At 38.5% G+C, this 24875-nt stretch overlaps 2 protein-coding genes across 9 annotated transcripts in view; both read right to left on the minus strand.

Moving 5' to 3' along the window:
• The window catches only part of arhgef1b (Rho guanine nucleotide exchange factor (GEF) 1b), a 32304-nt gene extending 18241 nt beyond the window's left edge, over positions 1 to 14063 (minus strand). For 2 of the 6 annotated variants that reach the window (XM_043260982.1, XM_043260981.1), the window contains exons 1-5: positions 13763 to 14063; positions 3902 to 3966; positions 2094 to 2180; positions 1387 to 1500; positions 484 to 582 (exon numbers count right to left, since the gene is read on the minus strand). In XM_043260982.1, the coding sequence (XP_043116917.1) occupies positions 484 to 582; positions 1387 to 1500; positions 2094 to 2180; positions 3902 to 3928 (327 nt within the window). In that variant the 5' untranslated portion in view covers positions 3929 to 3966; positions 13763 to 14063. Of the gene's footprint in view, positions 1 to 483; positions 583 to 1141; positions 1161 to 1386; positions 1501 to 2093; positions 2181 to 3901; positions 3967 to 13762 lie in introns of those variants that run through there. The other 4 variants (XM_043260984.1, XM_043260980.1, XM_043260983.1 and 1 more) reach the window with 3 other exon arrangements.
• Positions 14064 to 14508: 445 nt separating this feature from the next.
• Positions 14509 to 24875, minus strand: part of erfl1 (Ets2 repressor factor like 1) — a 39143-nt gene continuing 28776 nt past the window's right edge. For all 3 annotated transcript variants that reach the window (XM_043260391.1, XM_043260390.1, XM_043260389.1), the window contains 5 exons: positions 24212 to 24288; positions 22513 to 22747; positions 21064 to 21250; positions 18933 to 19062; positions 14509 to 17091 (listed from right to left, as the gene is read on the minus strand). In XM_043260391.1, coding sequence (XP_043116326.1) covers positions 16274 to 17091; positions 18933 to 19062; positions 21064 to 21250; positions 22513 to 22747; positions 24212 to 24275 — 1434 coding nt within the window. In that variant the 5' untranslated portion in view covers positions 24276 to 24288 and the 3' untranslated portion in view covers positions 14509 to 16273. The remainder of the gene's footprint in view (positions 17092 to 18932; positions 19063 to 21063; positions 21251 to 22512; positions 22748 to 24211; positions 24289 to 24875) is intronic.

A 24875-nucleotide genomic window follows, 5' to 3' on the forward strand; every position in this document is an offset into this window, starting at 1 on the left:
TGTTTAATTGACTAAAACTAACTGAAGTTTTTATGACGTCATTTTAATTGAGTTACATGGAACATTTGTGCTAATATTTTTTTCAATTTGGTTTTTGTGATTTAAAAATAAACACAAAAAAAAAGTCAAAATCTTTTTACAAATCTCGTTTTTTGGTGCACTTGTCTTTTTTCGATTTTTCGAATGTCATTTCACATTAATATGCCTCATTACTTCAGAAAACATTATACTAAAACATTAGACAGCTTTCTTCACTTTGAAAGAAAACATGCTTAAAGATAAGACTGACGGACAGCAGATCGTCTGTGTGATAAATAAAATACAGCTTCAAAAAATCTGCAGCATTCCTTTAGGGGGTCTAACAAAAACATAGACAATAAAACGAGGGGTAGACTGAAAAGTGTGACAGAACAAAGAGGCAGACTTGTAAAATGATAAACAAACTTGACAGCCGAATGTCTAGAACTCTTCTTGTTCACATACCGCTCCTTTTTCCAGGAAAGTGTTGTAGAATTCCCCAAAGTGCTTCTTGGTGTCTTTGGCATTGAAGTTCTTGAAGAGGTCAGCATGAAGGTAGCATAGCTAAGACAAGGGGAAAAGAAAGAGAGAGAGAAAGAGAGATTGGGTGAGGAGGATTAAAGAAAGACAAGCACAAAAAAAACCTGACAGATTTAGACACCAAGGGATAGCAATACGTGAGACATTAGACACCAATGAAGGGATAGTAGTATGTGCTATGTTAAACTATATGTGTGCTTTATTGACTGAATGGAGAAGCAACTTGACATTTTCAGAAACTTTTTCAGAGCGCATGCTGACCAGTGAGAAAACAGTATTAGGAGGGATGACAGGGACAAATCGACCAATCTAAAATGAATGAACACAACGTAGCACCTGTTGGATTTGAAAGCAAACACAACTTGTCAAACTGAATAATATATAGGTGCATAAAAGAAAAACTGCTTAGTGTAAGATGTCCACCTTTTTTTTTTTTTTTTTTTTTTTACCTTGACCACATATATCAATAAATCAAATTTAATGAGAGGTTATGCTTATATAGGATATATGTTGTTTTTCTAAATATCTACAGCTGTGAGAATTATCCTATTTGAACAGTTCAACTGAAAAAAAGAGACGGTACCTGGGGTAGATCACATTGGCTGCATGCCAAATAAAGAAAGAAATACTCATGCATTAAATCACATGAAAAGGACTTCATCTGCATACACGACACCCCCACCCCTCCCCAAACACGCACACGCGCACACATAACATTCATAGCTGAGCAAGAGGCACTGTGAGAAACACATGAGCCTCACATACTAATGTAAACGCATGCATGCGCTCTGACAAAAATAAACAGGAGCACATCATTTAAGCTCTTACCACAGGAGCACAGTCAAACTGTAGCATGACATGATGAATGAAGACCAGCAGGTGGGTGGGCTTGGACTTCAACAGATCAATACTGTTAAAGTGACTGCACTGATCATCCACCATCTGAGATATAAAGTGATGCAAAAAAAAAATTAGCAATAATTAAAAAAAAAAAAAAATGTAGGATTTGTTTTAAAGGTTTCTGAAAAATCACTATTCCACTCTATTTATTCTACTTGCATGCATTTCACTTATACTTGTTTTTTTTTTCCATAACCCACATTTACTTACTCTCTTTTGAACAATTTAATGTGCCCTTGCTAAAAAGCACTTTCTTCAAAAAACTAAAACAACAAAAAAAGTGTATATAATCCTAAGAGATATAACCAGGCCTGGTTTGTTTATATGATAATGTGATGCTAACAAGATTTTGCTGATGAAAGCCACCAATTATTTTATTACAGCATCATTATTTAATACATTTACAAATGATCGCATTAATGTTTACTGCTTCTGTACTAAGTTATAACGTTTGCATAAACACCTTTTTATAATAATAAGTAAGAAATGCATTAAATGTATTTGGTTAAATAGGTTTCAATTAGAAATACACATGAGAGAAAAAAAAAAAAAGCCAAATATTCTAAATGAATCAATAAAGAACCAGAATCCTCACTATTCCACTCCCTACTAGTCCTGAGTAATATATCACTCACAGGTTGCTCATCATTCTCAAAGTCTTCATCCTCTGCTCCAATTATGTTCATGGCTGGATTTGAACCCTGAGCACCTGACGTCCCGCGCTGTCGAGAGACAAAGACGAAAGCATTAACAGACGTAATCTTATAAAACGACATTTGCTTTTTGCATCTTTGCAGGATGACCTGATGGCTTCAACATTCGACAAAGAGAAAAAAATAAGAACAAATTCAAAGAAACTTAAAAAAAAGTATTGCAACCAACTACACAATGTTTCACACGATACCTAACAAAGATCAACTTTCCACACCACAAAAATATTCACGGATAAAAAAGAAAGCAACAAATGTTACATGCTATGTATAACATTATACTGCCATTATGTGATCATTTCTAATTAAAAGGAGAAGAACTGAAACAAACATTCTGACTTGAGGCTAAACTAAAACATTCATGCTCTGAACCGGAGCTCAGAGAGCCAAGAAGAACATTTAAACACAGAAGAGAATGAATGAATATTCATATTCCATCGCCTAAACGCAGCGCATTGTTTCAGACACGATAAGGCAAAACTGTGATCATATTTCCATTTCTTTCTACCTGTTGACAAACTTCAATTCAAACGGAGGAATATTCCACAAACCAGTCCAATGAATCTTGGCCATTGGCTGCAAATGTAACAGTGTTCTACTGTGAGAGCTGCTGAGAACACATTTCCTCTGTCGCTGTTGTGCAATAATAATAACTCAGTGGAAAGAAGCTGAAAATCCCTGTGCAAGTCGAACTCCAGCAATTCAACAGACTAACAGTGTTTATTTTGGTAGAAACAAATAAGCAATTGTAACGAACATTACAAGCACAAATCGAGCTAGTGCACCAATGTTTTAATCTCAGATAAAACGTGCATGTGTTTACTAAACATTTGCAGTTCAGTCAAAAATGAATGCTGTCATCATTTACTCACCCTCATGTCATTCCAAACCTGTATCAGGCAGCAAGTCATACAGGTTTGGAACAACATGAAGGTGAATAAATGATAACAGAATGTTCATTTTTATGTGAACTATCCCTTTAAGGTGAAATAGACTTCAACATAGATCAACATTTAGTCATGTCAGAGCAACACACAGCGGTGGTGTTTTGTTCCGAATAAATTTTTGAACAAAACAACTGAATCAATGATTCAGTGAATGATTTATAAACAACGTCACCTGTTGCCATCTACTGACATAATACAGAAAGCAGAAAGAGACACTACATATCTCTGCTATGTTTACTACTGTACGGCCCAGACTCGGTGAGACCCCCCCTCAGGCTTGTGAGAATGTGGAGGAGTGGAACTCATGGCAAAAGACACTGAGAAATGATTCAGCTGTGCCACCCCACCTACTACAGCGCATTCCTGATTTTGTTAAGCACCCAGAAACATTTGTGTCTCGGCAGCTGTAAGGTCTGACAGTGCATGCCATTGTGTATTAGTGCATTCGTTGTCCTTTTAATGTTTTTAAAAACGCTTTTATTACCCTTCAATAATATGCATGCCATATACTAACGAAGTTCTAATAAAATGATGTATAATATAAAAAAAATTAATGAAGGAAAAATAGGAAAAAATTTTTACACTTTTTTTTTTCCTGTTACATTTTCACAAACTCCCAAGCACCCCCTCAAGTCCCCCAGAAAACCCTTGGTCTAGTTGGTTTTGTAATAATGGTGGAAACTGTGATTACGCCATCTCTGTTACCAAATCAGATGCAGGCCCCTTATAGGAACATTGTGAATGAAAAAAACCCGAACAAATACGAGCAGCTTCAGATGCCTTTACCCCGTTATGGGCGTCTTCGTGATCCATGCTGTCGAAGGTCGCACCAACACCGGCTAACAGAGCTCCTGCAAAGACACGACATCATGAAAGGCTGGAATGGTGTCCTTTGTCAACTAGACAAGCAAATACAAACACAAAGAGGAGCCCATACTGCCAGGAGCAAAGCCGATTGGGCCATCCGATACAAGTATACAGAGAGGAGAACAACATCATCAAGATCAGCCAATAAAATCAATAACAGATACCCAATGTGAAAAAACTAAACCAAGATACGGTCTATCAATGACGATGATTTTCAATGAATAACGGTGCATTCAGCTCTAAATGATGTGTAGTTCAGTTCATTTATTGTGCCTCTTTCCTCATTATTCACCACATTCAGAATAATATATATGAGATCTTTAACGCAGAAGAGATTTGAAAAGTTTTGTTTGCTGCTCAGTATCCTGCTAATGCATCCGTCTAATTCTCCAATATAAAGCAAAGGCTTCTTATGATCTTCTTATGATCTCAATGATGCCATTATCTGACTGACTACACGGAGTTTCGCTGTGAAAGTGCACCAACTATTGAACAAAAAAGCAGATAGCTGGGGAAAGTCTTTGCATACCAGACTACTGTATGCAGCTGCTGAGACAATGGCCTTGTCCCCTGCACTGGAGCAGATAGCACAGGCCTAAAATAACCGCTAATGGAGCTGTGTTTGTGTTCGGGTTTTATCGGCTGCTTTAATCAGCCAAGTCTCTGAGATCTTCAAAGCTTTCCAAACAGCAGCGTCTACAGTTCAGGCAAGCATAAAGAGACAAGAAAGAGAGAGAGAAAGGAAGTGGGTGTAATTTCCTCAGGAAACGATCACAGCCATTTTTTGTCAACCTGTCTGCAAAAGTCATGTTCAGAGCAACAGAGAGCATGAAACAAAGGAAAAAGACAAGAAGGGACAAACACATACACAAGTGTATGACACACAAAAGCATAATGTGAAAAGATTTATGCAACTTTCCGCAAGTCAGGTACTCTCTGTGTCTCAGTGCATTACAGACAGAGATATGCTGGTTTTTTTATTTGTAGAGAGAACTAATAAGCACGCACAGTAGTAGGGGTGATCATAAGCTATGCAATTCACGCTCATTATCGCCAATGAATCACATGGATAATGAACGTGATATTGTGTAGCTTCCCAGAGAATTACGGCTATGTGCATTAAATGCCGCTCTATGACTATTGCACGCAATATATCCTGCAGCTCTACCAAATAGTCAAAGATTTGAAGCTTTGATAGGAGGAGCCTGATTCGACTCATCTCAAGCAGACTGAAAGGCTGGATTCTTTACATTTTTTATCAGATGCTTCATTCGACTGGTTTGAAAGCTCAAAACAGAAATGCAAAACATTAATTATATATATATATATAAATAACTAAAAAATAAAATTAAATGACAATAAAACATATAAACTCATATACAAGCTGTTGAACTCCTGCACTTGACAATTAAAATCTTCTAAAAGTGAAGCAACTTGTTGAAAACAGGGGAAACTGCTTGTGATGATGCTTTCTCTCCATTTTCAGGACATGGCCCTCATCTCTGTCACACAGAGGAAACACTGCAACATCAGCTGTATAACAACAATACAAAAAAGAGGTAGCAAGAGCTAGCAAGGAAAGAGAAAACAGATGAAGTTATTCATGTATACATGTGATAACTTAAAGGAAAGCACATCTCATTATTTCAGAGAAAACAAGTAAAGTGAGACCAGTGATGTAGGATGAAAAAGAAAAAAATAAAGTGGGTAGAAAACTAAAGAAAAAGGAAAAAGAAAAAAATCACACCACTCTTCTAGACATTACAAGAATAACTGTAAAATTCATGAACTTTCAGTATCACTCAGATTACATGGTAAAATGCAATTTTGATAAATGACAACCTAAAAGACATTTAAAAACACCCACAGCTTTTAATAAATCATCTCAACAGCTGTCAAGATCAATCAGCAAGTGTTAAGCACAAACTCTCTTAAAGCAAGAGAGAATGATCTGCATGTTCTCCAGAGACATTGTTTCTTCTCAGTCTAATGGAGAACGAGGGTGTGGAGGCACTGGGGTGTTACAGGTGGGGTTAATGAGGTCTATCGCTATCTCCTCAAAAGTATGTAATGAAAGCGCTCCCTCTCTGATTCTCTCTGGACTGTGTGGTATTTTAATACTGCAGCAGATTAGAGATCTCTGAGCATCTCACAGATGCTCTAAGAAGAGCAGAGGAATGGTGGCGCACAGGCATGTGACCTCGCTGACCACGAGAGCATGAAGAGCGAATCGAGAAAGACAGAAACACTTTGAGGACACATATATTAAGAACTGCAAGGGTGTGTGACTGAGAGGCGTTAACCTCTAACAAATATCACACTTTTTTCCTTTTTGGTAAGTTCTGTAACTTAGTTATTACTTCAGTTTTCAGTGTCACGTTATTATTAGAAGTTGTTAAGATTAGTTATGATGCTTAATATAAACCGATAATGCAAAAGTGGTTATTTGCACTTTTTTCCTCAATACGTCTTTTTTGTCAACTTCAAGCAATTGAATTGAATTCATCCTTGTTGAATAAAAGTATTTTGTATCATTAGGATGACTTTCCATACATTGTGTAATACTTTTTATACCACGCTATTATTATATCCTATTTTTCTTATCCCCTAGCACCTAACCCTAGTAAACGTTTTGCATTTTTACATTTTGATTAATATGATTAATAATCAGTTTTTCTTGAATGTCCCATCAAAATGGGCTGTCAATGTGAGCATTTTTATGATTTACTAACTTTTTGGGGACATTTGGACCTCATAATGTAGGTAAACGACTACACCAGCACACTTTTCCTACTTCTTCCTTTTGCCCCAGTTATAGTGCTCACTTAAAATGCTACCGATTCTGAGAAAAAAAAAAAAAAGACAAAAAAATCTTGTCAATTTTATCTTCTCCTGCTCTTTTCTAAAGCTAAAACTTCCCATCATTGCTAATTGACATAAACGTTGCCTGGAATATCCCAGAGGCACACATTCAGAACATACTTAAAGGTAATCAGGAACCATTTTACATTTAGTTTCTAAAAACGTCGATTCCTGGGTATTTCGCAAAGAAGCCTGTTATGTAACAGGACACATTTCAACCATATCTATTAACAGTACAGTTTTAAAACAACTGTAATATTTGTGGCATCCATAGCTTTAAAGTTTAAGAATGCATAACCACTGTTCCCTGGAAAATATGTTTCCCTTATGATGGAAGGGGGAAAAAAGGGCATTTTCATCCTGTTGGATGAGGTTGGCAAGCTTGTAAAATTTCCAACTGAATCCCTCCTTTATCTTTCCACTTTTCCTCATCCCATTTTGTACAAACTCATGTGAAAACATCACTTATATCAACTCGTTCTATCAACTTACAGATGACAACTTACAATTCATTCTTAAAAGGGTCTTCAGATAGCTATTTTTCCACAAGTTGACATGATTCTTTAGGGTCTTAATGAAAAATACTTTGATTATAATTTCTCAGTGGAGGTTTAAAACATCATGATTTTAACCTTGTCAAAAACAGTTCTGATTTGTGGACCCTCTTGTGTATCATTGACCCTTGTGTAAACATTGGGCAAAGGTATTAATAATGTCATATTGCACTGTTAAGAGGTCACAATCAGAATTTGGGGTCTGAATGGGGCGAGTGGATCAACTGCAGCAGCATTGATTGGTAGAAGCCATGGCAGCCTGCAATCTTCCTCTAACTGTTTCCAAATGTGGACTGTGAGTCCAGGGAGTAATCAGCCCGCTTCAAACACAGAGCCCTTTGACTGCACAAAAACCTGGCCTGTCCGGCTGGCCAACAGACCTCCTGCTCCACCACTGGCACGCCGACCGGGACTGACTTTGCGTGTGCAAGACTGAGTTAACGTCTGAGTATGCATCTGTGTTTCAGCGTGTACACGTGTCCACGTATGTTCTCACGTTGAACATCTCTGAATGAAGCAGTTATTCAGGAACTTTACATCATGTAGAAATTTGTATCCAATGGCTGAGCGCTAGAGGGGAAGGGAATGCCAGGAAGCTCCAGCGCTGTGATCGGCAGCCAGGAATCAACCCACCCTCTTTACGGAGGTAACCGCATAAAGTCTGTAGACCCAAAACACAGTCCAAAAAAAACAAGCTTTTAGCTGTTGGATCATCCAACTTTAACCTCCATCTGAGGGTCTGAGAAACGACTATATCTGTATCTCTTGAAAATGTTCCAGCACCAACAGGAAAACGCTAGACAACTAAAAAAAAATTCGGTCAAAACAAGTTGTCTCGATGGAGACAGGTGATCACTCTGTAGCTCTACTCCAGATCTGCACACTGGCATCACCACATCAAATCATTTTCCTGCCCTCCACCAGCCTCGCGCGCTTTCCCCTCCTCGGTCCTGTCACCGCATCCATCATTCTGTCAGTTCATCACTCCACCCTGGGCGATCTGACTCAACCTGACTGCAACTCGTTTCTCTTCAGCGATTCCCGCCTGCATCACGTCTCACCGCCAGACATCTGAAGAAGCATCCTGGAACACCACATCATTTTCTGGCATATGCCCTTGCATCAAACATACAACACAGTGATGGCAATAAATAATTCCACTGATTTTAACTATTTATTTGTCTTTTGAAACATTCCTAGTTCCTATTAAAGCTATTATCATTATCTAAAACTATTACAAAGGCCGTAAGTGGAAAAGTGTTTACTTTTTTACAATAAAAAAAGGAGAGCTTGCAAAGAACAACAAAAAAGGGAAATATTAATAAGCACTACAATACGAATAAAAACAAAAAAGGCAAATACAGAGAAAACAGGGACGTTGGAACAAACTAACCCCAGCTGGCGTATGACATTTAGGGACATCTACATCTGTCATTTATGACACCATTACAACCATGTCTTCCTGCAGCTTAAATGTGGACCCTGAATGCTAATGTAACTCACTTTGGATAAAAGTGTCAAAATGCATAAATGTAATTGTAAATCAACATTCAAGCAATCTTATATAGACAATGTGAATTAGGTTCAAATCTTGTTTGGCTGATCCAAAAGGCCTCAAATATCTCCAAGCCATGAACTTTGCAAAACAACCTGATAAAATATGAGTGGATCTAGTCCATACTGCAGAATCATACATTCCCCAGAGATGCAGAGAATGATGATAGATACAATTTACAGTTAGATATTGCAGTTATCACAGCCAGTAACCATAACCCTAACCTAACCCTAACCCTAACCCTAACAACAGCCAGTAGGTGTGTTTTTGCAATTTTCGGACACTGGTTTGGGTTTTTTATGTTTTTCTACAGTGCAGTTTCTGATAAAATCGTTGTTTAAAGCCCCAGAATCAAGGAAAATAAATGTAAAAAATGTCACCTCAGTTCCTCAATAGAAATGGAAAAAAAAAAAAAAAAAGATGTTCATTTTGTATGGTTAATTACAAAGAAAAAAAATGACACAATAAATCATATCCCCTGACCTGTCTGAAATTCAACACTATGCTTAAGGACCACAATCAAGCTTTTGTGAGAGATTAAATCCTGTACTGTCCCTTCTCAACTGCTGTACCCAACTGATCACAGTCTGACCCTCCAGTTGAAAATAAATGACCCCAAATCACTTCAAATTCACTGTAGAGCAGTGAACATCTCTTAAGCAAACTACAGGCAACTCTCTGCACCAGACAACACTGAACAGATATACATTCATGCTATAGAGAAGACAAACAAGATACACAGATACCAGGTGAAAAGCAAATAAAATCTTGAGGGATACTTTTTTGTGTGTTTTTTTTTATTGTGCGTATAACATTTAAAACTTTAAACAGCATCTTAAAAACCAAACGCTCAAGGCAAGAAACAATAGACAACTCAGAGACTTTTTTTGGTCAACCTGCCTTACTCATCCTTTTCTATTTCCTGTCCGTATGGTGACGCGTCTCTCCGTCATACCTTATCTTTAAGACTCTGCATCTCTGTCACTCTTTCAGCTTTCCATAAAAGAGATTTAGACCGCTTTAAGCGTTGTATTTTTCACAAGTAACTTTTCCACACACCTGGTTGCATCTGGATGAGGTTAAAATATCCACGACCACAATTCACACTGCAAACACATGCACTGACAGCTTCCACAAACATACCTCCCACCCAGACATACGCCACTACTATTACTCATGACAAGACATAGGCTTCTTTGTTAATGGGTCAAGGCACTGTTGCCTCAGCAAAGCACGCCAAAAACATCACATTACACACATGCACACATCCTCAACACACTGTGAGAGCTTTGTCACTTTGCAAACAAATAGGAAACACTGCTGCTGCATGTTTTTTGCCTTCTGAAGTGAACTGAATGCTTATATATGGTCTCATTTCAGTAGCTATTTGCACACTTGATTCACCAGGAAACCAAAATAGCTGATTCGTAGCTTTATACAATATAAGCATACAACAAAGCAATTTTATTGGCAAGAAAATGCTAAAGTTTGCTCCCACTTTCGGATATGTTTCTTGACCTGCTGTCAAACAAAAAGAAGACATTTATCCGTGAACATAAACTAGTTTCCAGAGTTATTTTTGCTATAATTAAGGTTGTATGTAACAGCGAACGGCTGTTCATAAAAATTAACATTAAAATCGCAGACAGCAGCAGCCAAGGTAAAAAAACAATAAAAAAAAAAAAAAAAAAATACATATTATATGTTCTTTGACCTTGCATGCATGTCAACCTGTTGTTTGGGACTCCCAAAACCAAAATACGGTTCATAGCCCATAATAGGGGCACTTTAAATAAGATGAATCTTGCCTTGGGTATATTAACTTGCATGTTCACTGTTTCCATATTACTGTGTTCGACTTTTTATTACAAAATATAATTTCCAGCATTGCACTATAATTGCTTTGGTCTAATAACATTACTCTCCATTCCAGGAGTGAATACAAAGCACTTACTGTCTATTGCAAAACAACCCAGTGTGTGAGAGGAAGTGAGGCACACGGTGAGAAAGAAATCAGGTGGAGGAATGATACAAAACGAAATGGTGTGCATTCCTTCAAAAGAAAAGAGTCAGTAGCTTTAGTCTGGACAAGATTGTACTTGCCTCTCTGAATGAATGCCAGAGAGAGAGAGAGAGAGAGAGAGAGAGAGAGAGAGAGAGAGAGAGAGAGAGAGAGAGAGAGAGAGAGAGAAGAGAAGTCAGAGGAAAAGGAAGTGGTAAGGCACCCCCATTGCTTCAGTTATTATCCAACCCAATGACAAATCTGGGAGCAAAGACTCTTAATACTTCACACTAACTAGGTTGCAGGATATAGTGGTAGTGCGGTAGTATCACAATCCTCAAGCCTAAAAATACCGCCAGTGACACATTACAAAGGTACTGCATGAGAATATATTATCCAATCATCACGTGAAGTATTCAGTGGCATGCACGGTTTGAATCCGATTCACACAAAATGCAATATGAGGCACAAAAAAAAAAAAAAAAAAAAAATTGACAATTTGACAGACCTAGCGGGCTACCATACAAAAAACACAACAATGTGAAAACAAACCATACGAGCACCACCAGTGATGAGAACAGCCTCTGCAATAATAAAAGAGGCATGTGACTGTGCCAAGTGTTTATATACGTTACGCTTCAAAGGACATTAAAGACTGGATCCATACAGCTTGGCCATAACAGGAGTAGTTTTTTAGAAATATATGAAAATATAAAACTAATTAAGACTACTTACCACTGTCTACATTTTCCTTAAAACAAATGCAGCCAAGTTGAAAATAAAGAGTAATCTTTGAAATCCGTTTAAAAATTTTACCAACCCCATCTTTTGAACGGCTGCGTATTGTAAAATATGACAGCGCAAATGAAAAGAGAATGATAGAACGGATTCAAGATTAGCATGCTTGCTTTCGAGATTTTTTCCTACAAACATACAGATCATGTACCCGGCTGGCTTAACTGGCTTCGTGACAGGCTAACCATTCCAGCTTTTCCACCGAACTACAGTAATCAGGAATCTCTTTGTAATGGGTTGTACCATCTAAAGCCATAAATGCCTGAAGCTCTTCAATGTTGACCTAAACCTGTTCGCATCTCGGTGACTTTGTATCATCTTCCTGTTTTTCCATTATGATCTACGGTTACGTAAAACCTCTAAAAGCTGCGAGCGTAACAACGCTTGTGGCCTTTCCATGTCTCAGTCCTACATAACAGAATAATCTGAACCGTAATGACCTCTTAAAGGATTACACATTTTGACAGTCGTGCATTTTAATGCAAATAAGCTCAATAACAGAAATGTTTTTCAAAACGCAAGGAAACAAGAAATGAGAATGTTTACATACAACGCTACTATAAAAACTGAGCAGCATCAGCTGACAGAGGAATACAGGCAGGTTAACTGATGACTGCAATTTCTCTTCAAATGCATCCAATAAATATGAACAAGGCTCACCCCACGAAGGTTAAACTAATCTAATCCCAGTTCACTCTAGCTGTCAGACAGTCGTAGCTAAGAACTACATCAAGACTAACGATGCTTCTTAAGTGCTCCTTGCCCAAAAATGTAATGGACTACAGTGGTTTTCTACACAACAAATTACCTGGAAGCCAAACATAAAATGTAAACAATGGTCTACATCAATTTACCTTGACATTCGCTTATATAACTACTAGGAAAACAAACTAAGCCTGAAGTTAAAGCTACTTTATGTACGGACAAACACGAGGGGCTAGAATTTGTGCTCCGTTCATTAAAGCATATCAATAAAATTCATAATAAACCCTATTTTTTCTGGTCTGCCAGGGATTATTGTAAATGTATCAAGCATTACACACGGCAGGCGGTTTTAGGCTCAAATTACATCGGCTGAGTGGTGGTTATTTAAAATAACAGCACAGGGACTCAGACCTGAGTGTGTAAGAACGCAAGGGAGCAAGTTTTCTGAAAGTTTGAGTGCCTAAACGGAGCCGTGCCATTTTGCTTGCATCGATTAGCAAGTTTTTAAATGTGATTTCTCTTTACCTGGGTTTCTCTCGGTGAGTGCAAAATGCGGGACAGAATTAAGGCCAAGGTTTGGATAAAGAAGAGAAACCCTCTCCGCTCATAAGTGATCCAGACCATGCTTTCATTTCGCTGGCAAACATGTAAAAACTGTCGCCCTGGTTCCTTTTGAAACTATATAACTGCTAAATTTCATCAGAAAAGAACTTAAAGCAATATCATGAACACAGTGGGGTGGAATTTCAGCCATGCTAATATACAGTACAACACAACTTTCTAACCTGTCTTTACCTGACAGGCTTTACATTTTGTATTAAAAATTACAATGTATATAATTAGCTAGAATTTATTTAGTGTATAGTTCACACCCCGCCATTGCTCATCAAATCTGAAATATCAATAACAAAGCAAACGGCGGTTAGGTTGATATCGTTCTCGCATGCAGTGCAGTCCTTCTATCGTGTCGAGTCATTTCGAGCGAAACCGTTTAGCTGTCACAGGGCGATTTCATTTCAAAACACATCGCGAAGAAGCTCGATTCGAACGATATCTTCGCTCTCTGTTGAAAAATAGAGGCGCTGGTCGACGGAAATAACAGGAATGCTGGCAAAGGTTACATTGTAGCCAAACACAACATTCCTCTCGCTGAGCAAAGACAAACTGGCAGGATCGGATAGCTCGCCGATCATGCTAATCAAGCACGCGAATGCTCGCTCTGACGACAAATCATCGCGCACCCCCAAAAAAACCCCAAAAATGCCTCAGCAGACAACTTAAAGCACATGTTTACGCTTAAAACTTACCTCCTAAAAGGTGAGACGAAGTGACAAGCGCCTCTGAAGGCTTCCTGTTCTAAACTTGTCGTATGTCGTTGGAAAAAAACATTGTACGCGGAAGTGGAGACCAATTCAAGCGCGCGACGTTTGACAGCAGATTTAAAAGCGGGACTAAATCATTCCTCTATGTGCGCTTATGATCATTGAATATGTTCAGTGAACCCCGAGAACACTCGACTGAAAACTATGTGTGTGGTTTTTTTTTAGTTTGAGACGTAACTTTTTGCCGTCCACTGCCTCTTCCTGTGACTTGCGACCACCAGAGGCCGAAAGATGTCCAAAACCATTTCATGTATCCCCGTATGGTTCCGTTGTAGTGTTACACTAAATTTGTTCCCCTCCATTTGTATGGCTCTGGAACGCGCATTCAGGGACACTACGGGCCCCCGTGGCATTATTATACACATTTTCGCGATTTATGAATGTGTCCGTACCAGGTCTGTGTTCGCGTGTTAAAATTGTGAAACTCCTCCATCCTGGCTTGCATTTTTAAATACACTTCACTCATATTGATTTTTGCATGCTCAGGAATTAAGATACTGTATGCATTTCTTTACTTCCATTTTTCTAGTTATTCTCTACAATTCAGTGAATTTGGTACTTGACAGGATGTAGGCCACTTTATGAAGCTTTTCACACAAACAGAAAAGTAAAACTGAACACGAACACGAAGTATTTTTTTTTTTAATGGAATGCATTTGATCTCAAATCAAATATTGAACTCCAGAGAAAAATCCATACTCTCACAATTGAATCTCAAGAATATTGTTTATTGCTCTTGAAGATATTACTCTTTGCTCATTTTTTGTTCTAGTCATCCTTTCTGTTTTAAATTTCACAATAAAACAAAGAAAAGCTTTACTGTAAGGTAAATGGTATTTTTTTTTCTTTTCAGTGTGTACACACAAATACACAAAGTCCTATGTACAGCTGAAATCTCCTCCAGTACGGGCAAGTCAAGGGCACAAACTGTCATGTAACAAGTTCTTATCTAGAATCAGATAATAACTTACCAAAGGATCTGGAAATACTGTTAGCATAGGTTCATAAATGTTCATAAAATCTTACTTGCATTTTGTATAAAATGTTGTCTTTACCCACCAACTTGTCTGAATTGTATTTAAAGGTAATCTGTTAATCAGATTGTGTCATTCTGCTCCTATTTATTGTTTTTACATTCAGATCAGATGTTCATATATCAAACTTAATAACATTCGAATGAACACTGGTTAAAAAAAAAAAAAATTAGCAAATGCTGCAACTAATATTATTCACACTTGATTCATTATAGTACATCACCACTGGGTGAATGAATTATTGAAATATGAGACTCAGTCCAGAAGGGTCATCTACTTAGAGCTATCTGGGGAAAATTTCCACAGGGCACAATTAGAAACAGCAGAATATTTTTCTTCCCTGTCTTAACGGCATTCTCAAAACAAGTGCTCTTTCTCAGTCAACTTTGGGTCACTACACATATATCCATTTTCCCGTCTCATATATCACTCTTCAGTTAGGTACAGAGTAAAATGACACCGATACAACTATCCCATATAGTAATAGTAATTAAACATAATGTACACAATAATAAAATATATACAATGAAATAGATACAAACTTTTAAATATTCACTGGCATGAGTAGTATTGACTCTGTCTCTCATTCTCAGGCTCATAAAATTTTTTGAATGTTTTAAAAAAAGACATGGACTGGACATAAAAATTGAAAGTCAACTTAAATAATACAAAAACTTAAATAAATAACATACAGTGTTTCTTTTCAGAAACGTTCAAGGGCTTAGATAAATATAACCACAAGATGGCAATGTTTGATCATATATATTTCTGAATTCCTTGGAATCAGCACAAAACTAAAAACCAAAGTCCTTTATTGCAACACAACTGAATCGCCTTAAAATTACTATGAGTGTTGCCATTATTGCATTTTGCTTGTGTTACGCTGTTCATCTGAGCACTGTATTGCAGAGCTTAGCATTATGGAAAAGTCTGTGAAATACACCAAACAGAACATACTGCATATCTCAGCAGGGCCAGAATGCGGTGCAATTTAAAAAGTAGGCATGAAAAGATATGCATATTCCATTGCTGTGCTGTTTTGACTACAAAATATCTCAATATTACTGTTTCCTACCAGAAATGAGAAAATGAAAATTATTTAGATATTTAAACATTCTAATCCGAAAAGCAGTTGTGCTGCACTTTTGCTCTCAGAATAACCGAAACACAAATTGCATTGAGAGTCTCACTGTGCGATTTAGAAATTGAAGAAAGCAGAAATTGAAAGTTCTGATATGTGAACGGCATGAGCGAAGAATGGCTTCAGAGCACTCCGGAAAAGAGGAAGGGAAAAAAAATCAAATGGGAATATACAGCAACATTTCACAAATGCAGGAATACACAGACAGAAAAAGAGAAAGAGAGAACCTGCAAGACATCAAAAATCACACAACAGAACATATTAACTGTGAGCAAGTTTAATTGTCTCTGTTTCCCTGTGCCTGTCAACCATAGTGAGGGGGGGAGAGAGGGATGACGGTGGAGGAGTCAGGGGTCCCAGACTTTTAAGGGGATGCGGAGACACAGGTGGAGGAAGAGAAGAAAGAGGGGGCAAGACTCCCCCGAGACCCCCAGATTTGGCTTCTAGGAGGTGTGAGCGACCACCCAAACCTGGCTCCTTCCCCAGAGAGAAGTCCGGCTCGTTCTCGTTCTCCGAGCTGCAGTCGCTCAGGTCTGTGATCTCCAGCTCAGAGTCAGACTCCGGATCCTGCTTCACACCCTTCCTCCGCTCGGAAGGGCTTTGACGGCCTCCTCCTCCGCTTCCCACGCCGACTCCACCCAAGCCCAATCCGAGGCCTAACCCCAAACCAAGACCTCCGCCTGTTATACCAGCGTTGGTTTCCCCTCTTTCCCGGTCGCCCACACCCGAGCCCCCGTTCCCCAGCTCAGTCCGGCCCAGTGGCAAGTTCCCTGGGTACGGTGGGATGCAGAGTCTGGGAGGCTGACCGCCCGCAGAGCCATTCGTTTGACCGCGTTCTGCCCCGGTCGTGTCTCCGGGGGGTAAGAGCGAAGAGAAGGGGTGTGACAGCTGAGACAGGCTGGATTGGAGCGGGTTAGGATAGAAATGTGAGGAGTAGAGGGAGCCCGGGGGCAATTTGGGACAGTTGTTCAGAGAAAAGGCCCCTGGGAGGTAGGGGTTGAAGCCCCAGGGGTAGTCAAAAGAGGGGTTCCGTGGGTAAGGACCCAACAGGGATGGAGGTTTGGAGTAACAAGGAGCCCCTGTGGGAGAAATTGAAAAACATGGAACGGAAACCAGTGTTAATGTTTAGGATCAGATGTTATGGACATGACTGATGACAGAGAATGTAAGACAACTCATTCTCAGAGGGAAAACTAGAAGCCTATTTCAAAATTGTCTACATTATTTTCAATATTATTTAAAAATATATATACACAATTCAGAATAAGTTATTAAATCCTTTGTTGATTCTTTCTCTTTCTCTCTCTCTCTCTCCTCTCTCAATTTGATAAAAAAATATAGTAAAAACAGTAACGCTGGGAAATATTATTACAATTACAAATATCTGTTTTAATATATTTTGTAACGTAATTGATTCAAGTGATGGCAAGGATGAATTTTCAGCAGTCATTACTTTTTTAGTTTGCGTATAATTATTTGTAATTAATTAATTTAAATAATGAATTTTGTGTAATAATTAAATCCCTTTTGATACAGTAATACCAGTAAATTGCAGTAAAGTTACTGTAACAACTTTTTGTAGTAAATACAAAAATGTGATATTCACACAAGCAACAACGTTCCGTCTTTCACCGCTGAAGTAGCATTCACACACTAATAAATTCTATGATATCTTTACCACAAATGACCTCTAAACGGGTGATATACACCATCAGTGTTTTTATTGCTGTCTTCATTTTTTGCTTTAAAAACCCAGAGACGTTGCGTTAAATGTATTTAGATTAGTGCTATCAAATGATTAATCGTTGATTAATCGCATCCAAAATAAAAGCTTGCATGCTTATGAAGAGAATCTCATTCTATGTTCACTCGGAGCAAATTAGAATTCACTGGTAATGTTGCAACTTTTCATATCTGCATTTTTGAAAGGTCCTATTCATGATCTCTTAATGGTAATTTACCAGTAATGACTTTATGCGTGAAAGGGGCTTATGCTTTAAGATAAAATAGAACGCAAGTAGAAATAATAAATCAGCCAGCATAGCTTTTCCACAAATTAATTAATAAATGATCCTAATATTCTCGAATGGACATATGCGAAAAATGAGAGTTGATTCCTGTTTTCACAGGAAAGTTTTTGCTTCCATTACGAACACCTTTTCTTCACATGGTTACCTTTACCTGCGTCTTCCTGTGTCTCTTTCTTTCTTCATTCCAGCCTACTTCGCTTTCTCTCCGTTTCTCTCGCTCTCTTTTTATCTCCTCAGTCTCTCGCTGTGTTATTTGCTATGCAGGGCTAATTTGAGAGTGCTAGTGTGTGTGTGTATGTAGGGCCAGGAGTAGCTGGCAGACACATGAATATTGAATCAGTCAGGCAGGCCTCACTTGCTTATGAAAACACAGTAATGGGCGCCCACAGGCCACAAACTGAAGCCTGCACCCTCAATTAGGGCCTTCCTGCTTGGGAAGGGATTAGGACAGGGGGTACACATGGGAGGCAGAGAGGGGTAAGAAGAGGAGGAGGGTGGAACAGGACCTCAGGACAAACAAAGTTGAAGGGGTGAGGGGGTTTTTTGGGGTGGGGAGCCGCTTTGACATACTCATGCCCTCATGCATTCTGATACACCAGTATTTTAGTGTAGATCCAGAGCAATTGAAAAGACAAAGGAGTGTGCACATGGCACCGTATCACTCTCAGAGGAAGTGCTAGAGTGCACAAGTGCAGAATGCAAATGGAAACTAACAGTGTCAAAAACATAGGAATATCATGAATCTAAACGTAGTAAAAATACAACTGGTAACTTGTGTTAATATAACTTTAATGCTCCGATGAAGAAAGAACCTTCTCTAATTAAAGTGAAGCCATAACTTGCTCTGTTACATTTATTGAATTTGTTGTTCTGTTTAGTTCCTGTCTCACCTGAGCCGAGGAAAGGAAAAGCGTCCAGTCTCAGCTTGTCCCCATCAGGCCCTGGGGCCCCTGCACTGCGCTCAAACAGAGAGGGCCCTCGACCTGATTCAGGCAAACGAGGGAATAAAGACTGAAGGGCCTAGGAAAGATGGGACAGAGAAAACAGTGTGTCAGGATCATTACACAGTGAAAAAAACTAATTGTGAGAAGAACTAGTTAAATAAATGGCAGTGATTAAACAGTGATTGAATGACAGATTTCAAGAAACATTTCTTATTTTATTCAATTTTAAAAACAGTTGCTTAATATTTTTAGATGTGTATCTCTGTCTCTGTTTAATATACAGGGGGCCAAAAAAAACTGAATTTATTCGAAATATAAATATTTGGTAACATTATATATGGCTTTCCTGAAACTTTGACCTTGGTTACTAAAATATATATATAATTTTTATATATATATTTATCCTTTATCTGTATTGATATGCGTTGTGTAAAAAAAACTTTGCATTATTAAAAATATCCTAATTTATATATTAATATATACAGTGTGTGTGTGTGTGTGTGTATATATATATATATATATATATATATATATATATGTGTGTGGAGTGTGTGTGTGTGTGTGTGTGTGTGTGTGTGTGTGTAAACCAGTAATATATATATTCACACACACTGATACTTTAAACAGTGTTTAAATTACTAATAGAGTAACTTTCAAACATTCTGGACAACATTAATAGTATGAATAATATTTTGTATTCTAAAAATATTGAAAATGCACAATCAAATAATGATAAGGAACATGTAACTATCGTGACATATTTAACTCTGTGTTAGAAATCCTGAAATAAGAAAGTCTTGTCTTAAAGACTTCATAAGATGTCAGTCAGGGAAGGCCACAAAGAGATCTTGGGGTTTACCTCCCAAAATGTGAAATGACTTTTGGGAGCAGATTAGAAAAGGGTGGTGGAGGATAAAGCTTACTAAAGGAAACCTGGAAGTCATCGCAGGAATCTTAGCGGATGAACGGCGTAAAGATTTTCTCTCTTTCTTTTTTTTTATTAGTCACATGAAGGTGATCAATAATTTGTCACTCTTCTCTTCTAAGTGAGAAAAGGCAGGACTGTACTTCGAAGATACGTAATCTGTATTGCTTAACAAAACCGCATTAATGACATGGCACTGATCTGACAGCCCCACCTTCTCTTTCATTTCTCACATGTCTTTCATTTTCAATCAATGCCAGTGATGAGTACGCCATCCCAGACAGAGATGAGAGGAAAGGGATAATGTCTTCTTTTGTTTTAAAGCTTCTTAACGCCATCTGTGACATTCTCTCTACTTTCTTCTTCACCTCTGGCTCTCTCTTTCCTTTCTCCTTCAGTCTCCTCTAGTCAAGATGTACAGAAGCTAACTTTCTCATAGAATGACCTGGGTGGGTAATTTAAAAAACAATCTTTTCATTTTTGTTTTTGTACAGCTAAAAATAAAAGCCGGTTATAACTAAAAAATACTAATGCATTTCATTACTGCATTTCATAAGCCTAATTATTTTACCTTACCATTTTTAGCAAATTTGCCACCCTTTTAGTCTTTTAATCCATTTATACTTTAAAGGTGCATATTTTAAGTGAATTCAGGTTTCGTATTTGGATAAACCTTTATTGATGAAACCTATTCTCGTTTTGTATTCAAGCAGAACATATAAATTCATGCTTCGCCCCTGGTATTCAGATGATAACTATTTTAGTTAAAGTTTAACATTGACCGAAGGCAAACAATTGCTGAACACCGATACTAGAGCAATTACAGACAGTGGAAAAGAAATAAAATAAATGCAAAAAAAAGATACGTACATACTGATTGACTCCGTACAATCAATAGTCCGATTCCTCACATCAAAGCTAATACGCAGAGCCTTATACAGTATAGATAAAAAAATCCCATCAATCATTAAACACTGGCAATAGAGCTGTTATTACCACAGAGCACATCTTCAGCTCTTCAGGTTTTTGTCTGACTTTATTCTTCTGTTCTACCTAGAGGATCGTTCCTGTTTCTCATTACCCTGAGTTCTGGTCTGATGATATCCTGCTACTGTTAACACACTGCATATGATGTATTTATTTTCTTCGTACCTCAGGTGTGACAGGGCTGCAATCCGGCGTTGCGGCTCCTCCGTTGAAGTGGTTCTGGGCCAGCAGGAACGGAGAGCTGGCCATATCCAGCAGTGGGTAATTCACCAGAACCACCTTACTGAAGTTGAACTTGTAGGTGAAGCGCTTGCCTTTAGTTTTGTGCAAAATGCGTTTGTTGTAGTAGTACCTGCGGGTTGGAGAACAACAAGCTAAATGTTTCAATTCTGTCATAATTTACTAGCGTCCTTCCAAATTTCTTCCTTCAAAACGATGTTTTGAAGAATGTCACAGAGCTTTTTGTCCATACAACGAGATCTTCGAGGTTTGGAATGACACGAGGATGAATAAATGATGACACAGATTTCATTTTCGGGTGAACTATCCCTTTAAAAGGGGGAAAGGCTGCCTCCTCCTTCACTCAGAAATTTTTCCAGGGTCATGGCCTTCATTTGGGAATGCCAGCCTTGTCAGCTTCCTGTTCTGCACGGTGATGACTGCTTAGATTTCCCTTAACATCACACAACCGTGTATCGCTCAGTTGGAAATAAGAGATGGATCTGTCCCTTGACCATCACCCGTTGTCGTTCATCACACATGTCAGAGCGCTTTGAGGATGCGCACCTGTGCATGAGAGCTAGGCTCTTTAATCTCAGCACACTTTACGCTTGACTTCAGTTTACCCGGTCCAGCAGCCTACACGAGTTCCCGTGATGCAATCTGCCGGTGCGATAATTTGTAAGCTTTTATTTTATGTGGCAATTGTGCCCCTTAATTGAGCAATTAAGCAAGGCTAATCAACGAGGCTAATTATGGCCTGTGCCTATTCATAACAATTAGCGGCCAGCGACAGCATCTATTAAAGGGAGGTTGGGGGAGGAGGGAGGAAAGCAGAGCAATAAAAGAGACGGGATGAGAAATGGATACGGGTTTTTGCATGAATATGTGCAGAAGCGCTTCAACCAGGGTCAAAGTTCAAACCTTCAAAGTTTCATGTTGGAGTTTGAAAGAAGATCTGATATAAGTTTGGCGAGGTACGAATCAATTTTAGACTTAATTTCAAAATCCCCATCGACAAGTATTCTTTATATGAGGCGCTCACCGGAGAACATCCAGAATCCATTTAGATGTTCAAAGATTCCACAAATTGGACTGTATTGATGTTCTTCAGAGGGAAGGCAGCACTTAAAATATCCACATACTATCAAGCATGGAGGGGCCAATGCTATTATACAGGATATTATGTGAGGAAAAAATAAATGACGTTTTTCCCCCCATCAGACGCAAGATAAAAACACACACAAAGAGAGAAAAACAGCCAAACAGGCTGTATACTCAACAAAGCGCACCATCTAAAATATACATATTGCATGAGAGAACAATAAAAGGCAGCGATTAAGCATTGACACAGAAAATAATCCTATGAATATGAAACACGCATGATGTGCATACCTAAGTGCTCGGCTGAGCTTGTCGTAGTTCATGTGAGGTTTGCACTTCCGAATGCCCCACAGTCTTGCCACCTCATCTGGGTCTTTGATCACAAATTCACCATAGTCTCCCTGCCAGGCAATCACCCCCTGGTATTCCTCCTTCTGCAGCAGCTCCAGGATGAAGTGCCACAGCTGGATCTGCCTGGAGCCTGGGCTTGATTCTGGCTTATAGGCCCAGTCTGGGAAGGCGATGCCTGAGGAAAAGGAGGCGAATAAGTGAAAGGATTTGGATAAGGCCTGTTGGTTTTGTTACTTGCTAAGAGAATTTCTGTCTAAAAAACTGATAAAGCGATGGGTGGTTTAATTGGGGATTTTGATCCTATAGTTAGCCTGTGTTTTATACGTAATTCTTTTTTTAAATGTATGTTTTTAAATCTTTAAATTACATGTTGAGAGTATATATACTAGCTTATTTTTCGAAAATGTAGCAACAGCCTAATGATAACTGAGAACAAAAATTGATTATCAGTTCAAACTGCCAGCTATGAATCAGTAGTGGGGATTTATAAGCAATTATTTCTGCAGGTTACATCAGTAGGTTCCAGTAGGTGGCAACAAGTGGTGGTCTTTATTAGTGAGTATTAGTGAAACATTCATTCATTTGTTCAAAACACTGGTTCTTTAAATGACAAAATGAATTGGCTGCGCTCAAAAACTGAAAAATGCTGCATTCAGATGATACATTTCAAGGTAGGAAGGCATCAAGGCAACTCCTAATACAGTGGTAGCTTCACTTCCTGTCTACTGAGATGCCTTAATTTTGCATTGCTCCATTTGATTGATTTTTGAAGGCAGCATTTGGATCGTTCCCTGCCTTTGATAACCCATAATCCTGCGTGCTCCATTTAGTGACGATTGAGCAAAAAATAAATCTGGAAGACAAGGTTTGTGATCCATTTAATTGTATGTTTTATAACTTATTTGACTTTTCCTTTTTCTATTTTTGCTTTGTTTTCGCGAAGGCTCGCTGTTTTATTGTGGATCATTAAACCATAATGCCGCCTCAGAAGTCTGTCCAAAATGTTTAGTTTTACGAGGGGCCTTCGTGCACAAAGCAACAAGTTAACAACATAAACTTTTGGACGCGAACATTGCCATTTAAAGTGAGTCACTGAACTATTTATTTGAGGCACAATCGTTGGAGGATCAAACATAGGCCATAGAAACTGGCAATAGACATTAGTCAGGTTAGGTGGCATGCTGACTTTAATTCAGATTTAAAAACGAAGCTTTGCAACATATGTTCACAAAAGCACAAATTGCATAAAGGACCTAGATTACGTCATTTTCGTCAACTCGCAACTTTCAAGCTGTTTTATGGGGGTTTTCGTCTACTGAAAGTTTGTTTTTGGAAAGACATTTCATCAGCTGAACAGTATGCTCTTGTTATTAAACAACAGTACAACCCAGTGAATGCGCTTCTATCCCTTAAAGCTTCGCTTTAATTCCTATCAAAAATGATGTAAGACGCTACCCTCACTATAGTTTATATTGGGTCTAAAATGTAAATTGCTCAATATGAATTTCTATTTCAGTAAACTACATTATCTAAAAGCATGGTCGGATCTTGTTAGTATGCGATAATTAAAAATAAAATGTAACACCCATGCATTTGTTTTTACTGTCTGATGGTGAAGACAACTCTTCCAGTATCTCACCTGGTGTCCAGAGGGTTGGGACGGGTGGCGTGAGCAGCAGGTCACTAACACAGTTACAGTCCATACCTCCACTACACCTGCATTAACACAAAATTTGAGTTTAAACCACTGAGGTCAGAACACAGAACACAAGGTTAAAGCATAATACTTTGACTCAACAAATACGTGTCATGGGCTCGTGGACTTATTTCACCCACTATACACCAGTGTGTGTCAAAACACGCTGTTGTAAAGCATGAGGGCATGTCATTCCAGTGGCCTCTAAAATCAATCAATGCGTTTTCATTTGAAGGGTTTCTTTAAATATGGTTGCCGAAGGCCGTCCCTTCAGCCATGCAGAAGATCACTGAGCATTTTTTCTCAAAGAGAAATGTTCAAAAGACCCCATCTCACGCTGAACACATGACAGTGTGTGAGGCCCTCGAGCAATTAGTCCATATAGCTTCACATAGGTATTTGTTTGCACTTAAAAGTGTTACATTTTGGGCAGAACAAGTACAAAAACGATGCGCGATGATGTAAATCAAATTCATTTAAGAGTAAGAAACAGACAAAAAAAAATCCAGTTTCCACTTGTTTTTGCACTAAAACTGAACTTCATTTCCAACGTGAAATATTCACGCTGCAGCAAAAGGAAATAAACACGCCACGGTGGGCATGTGTT

The sequence above is a fragment of the Puntigrus tetrazona genome, chromosome 16 (assembly GCF_018831695.1).
Source record: "Puntigrus tetrazona isolate hp1 chromosome 16, ASM1883169v1, whole genome shotgun sequence".
Classification (NCBI taxonomy): Eukaryota; Metazoa; Chordata; class Actinopteri; order Cypriniformes; family Cyprinidae; genus Puntigrus; species Puntigrus tetrazona.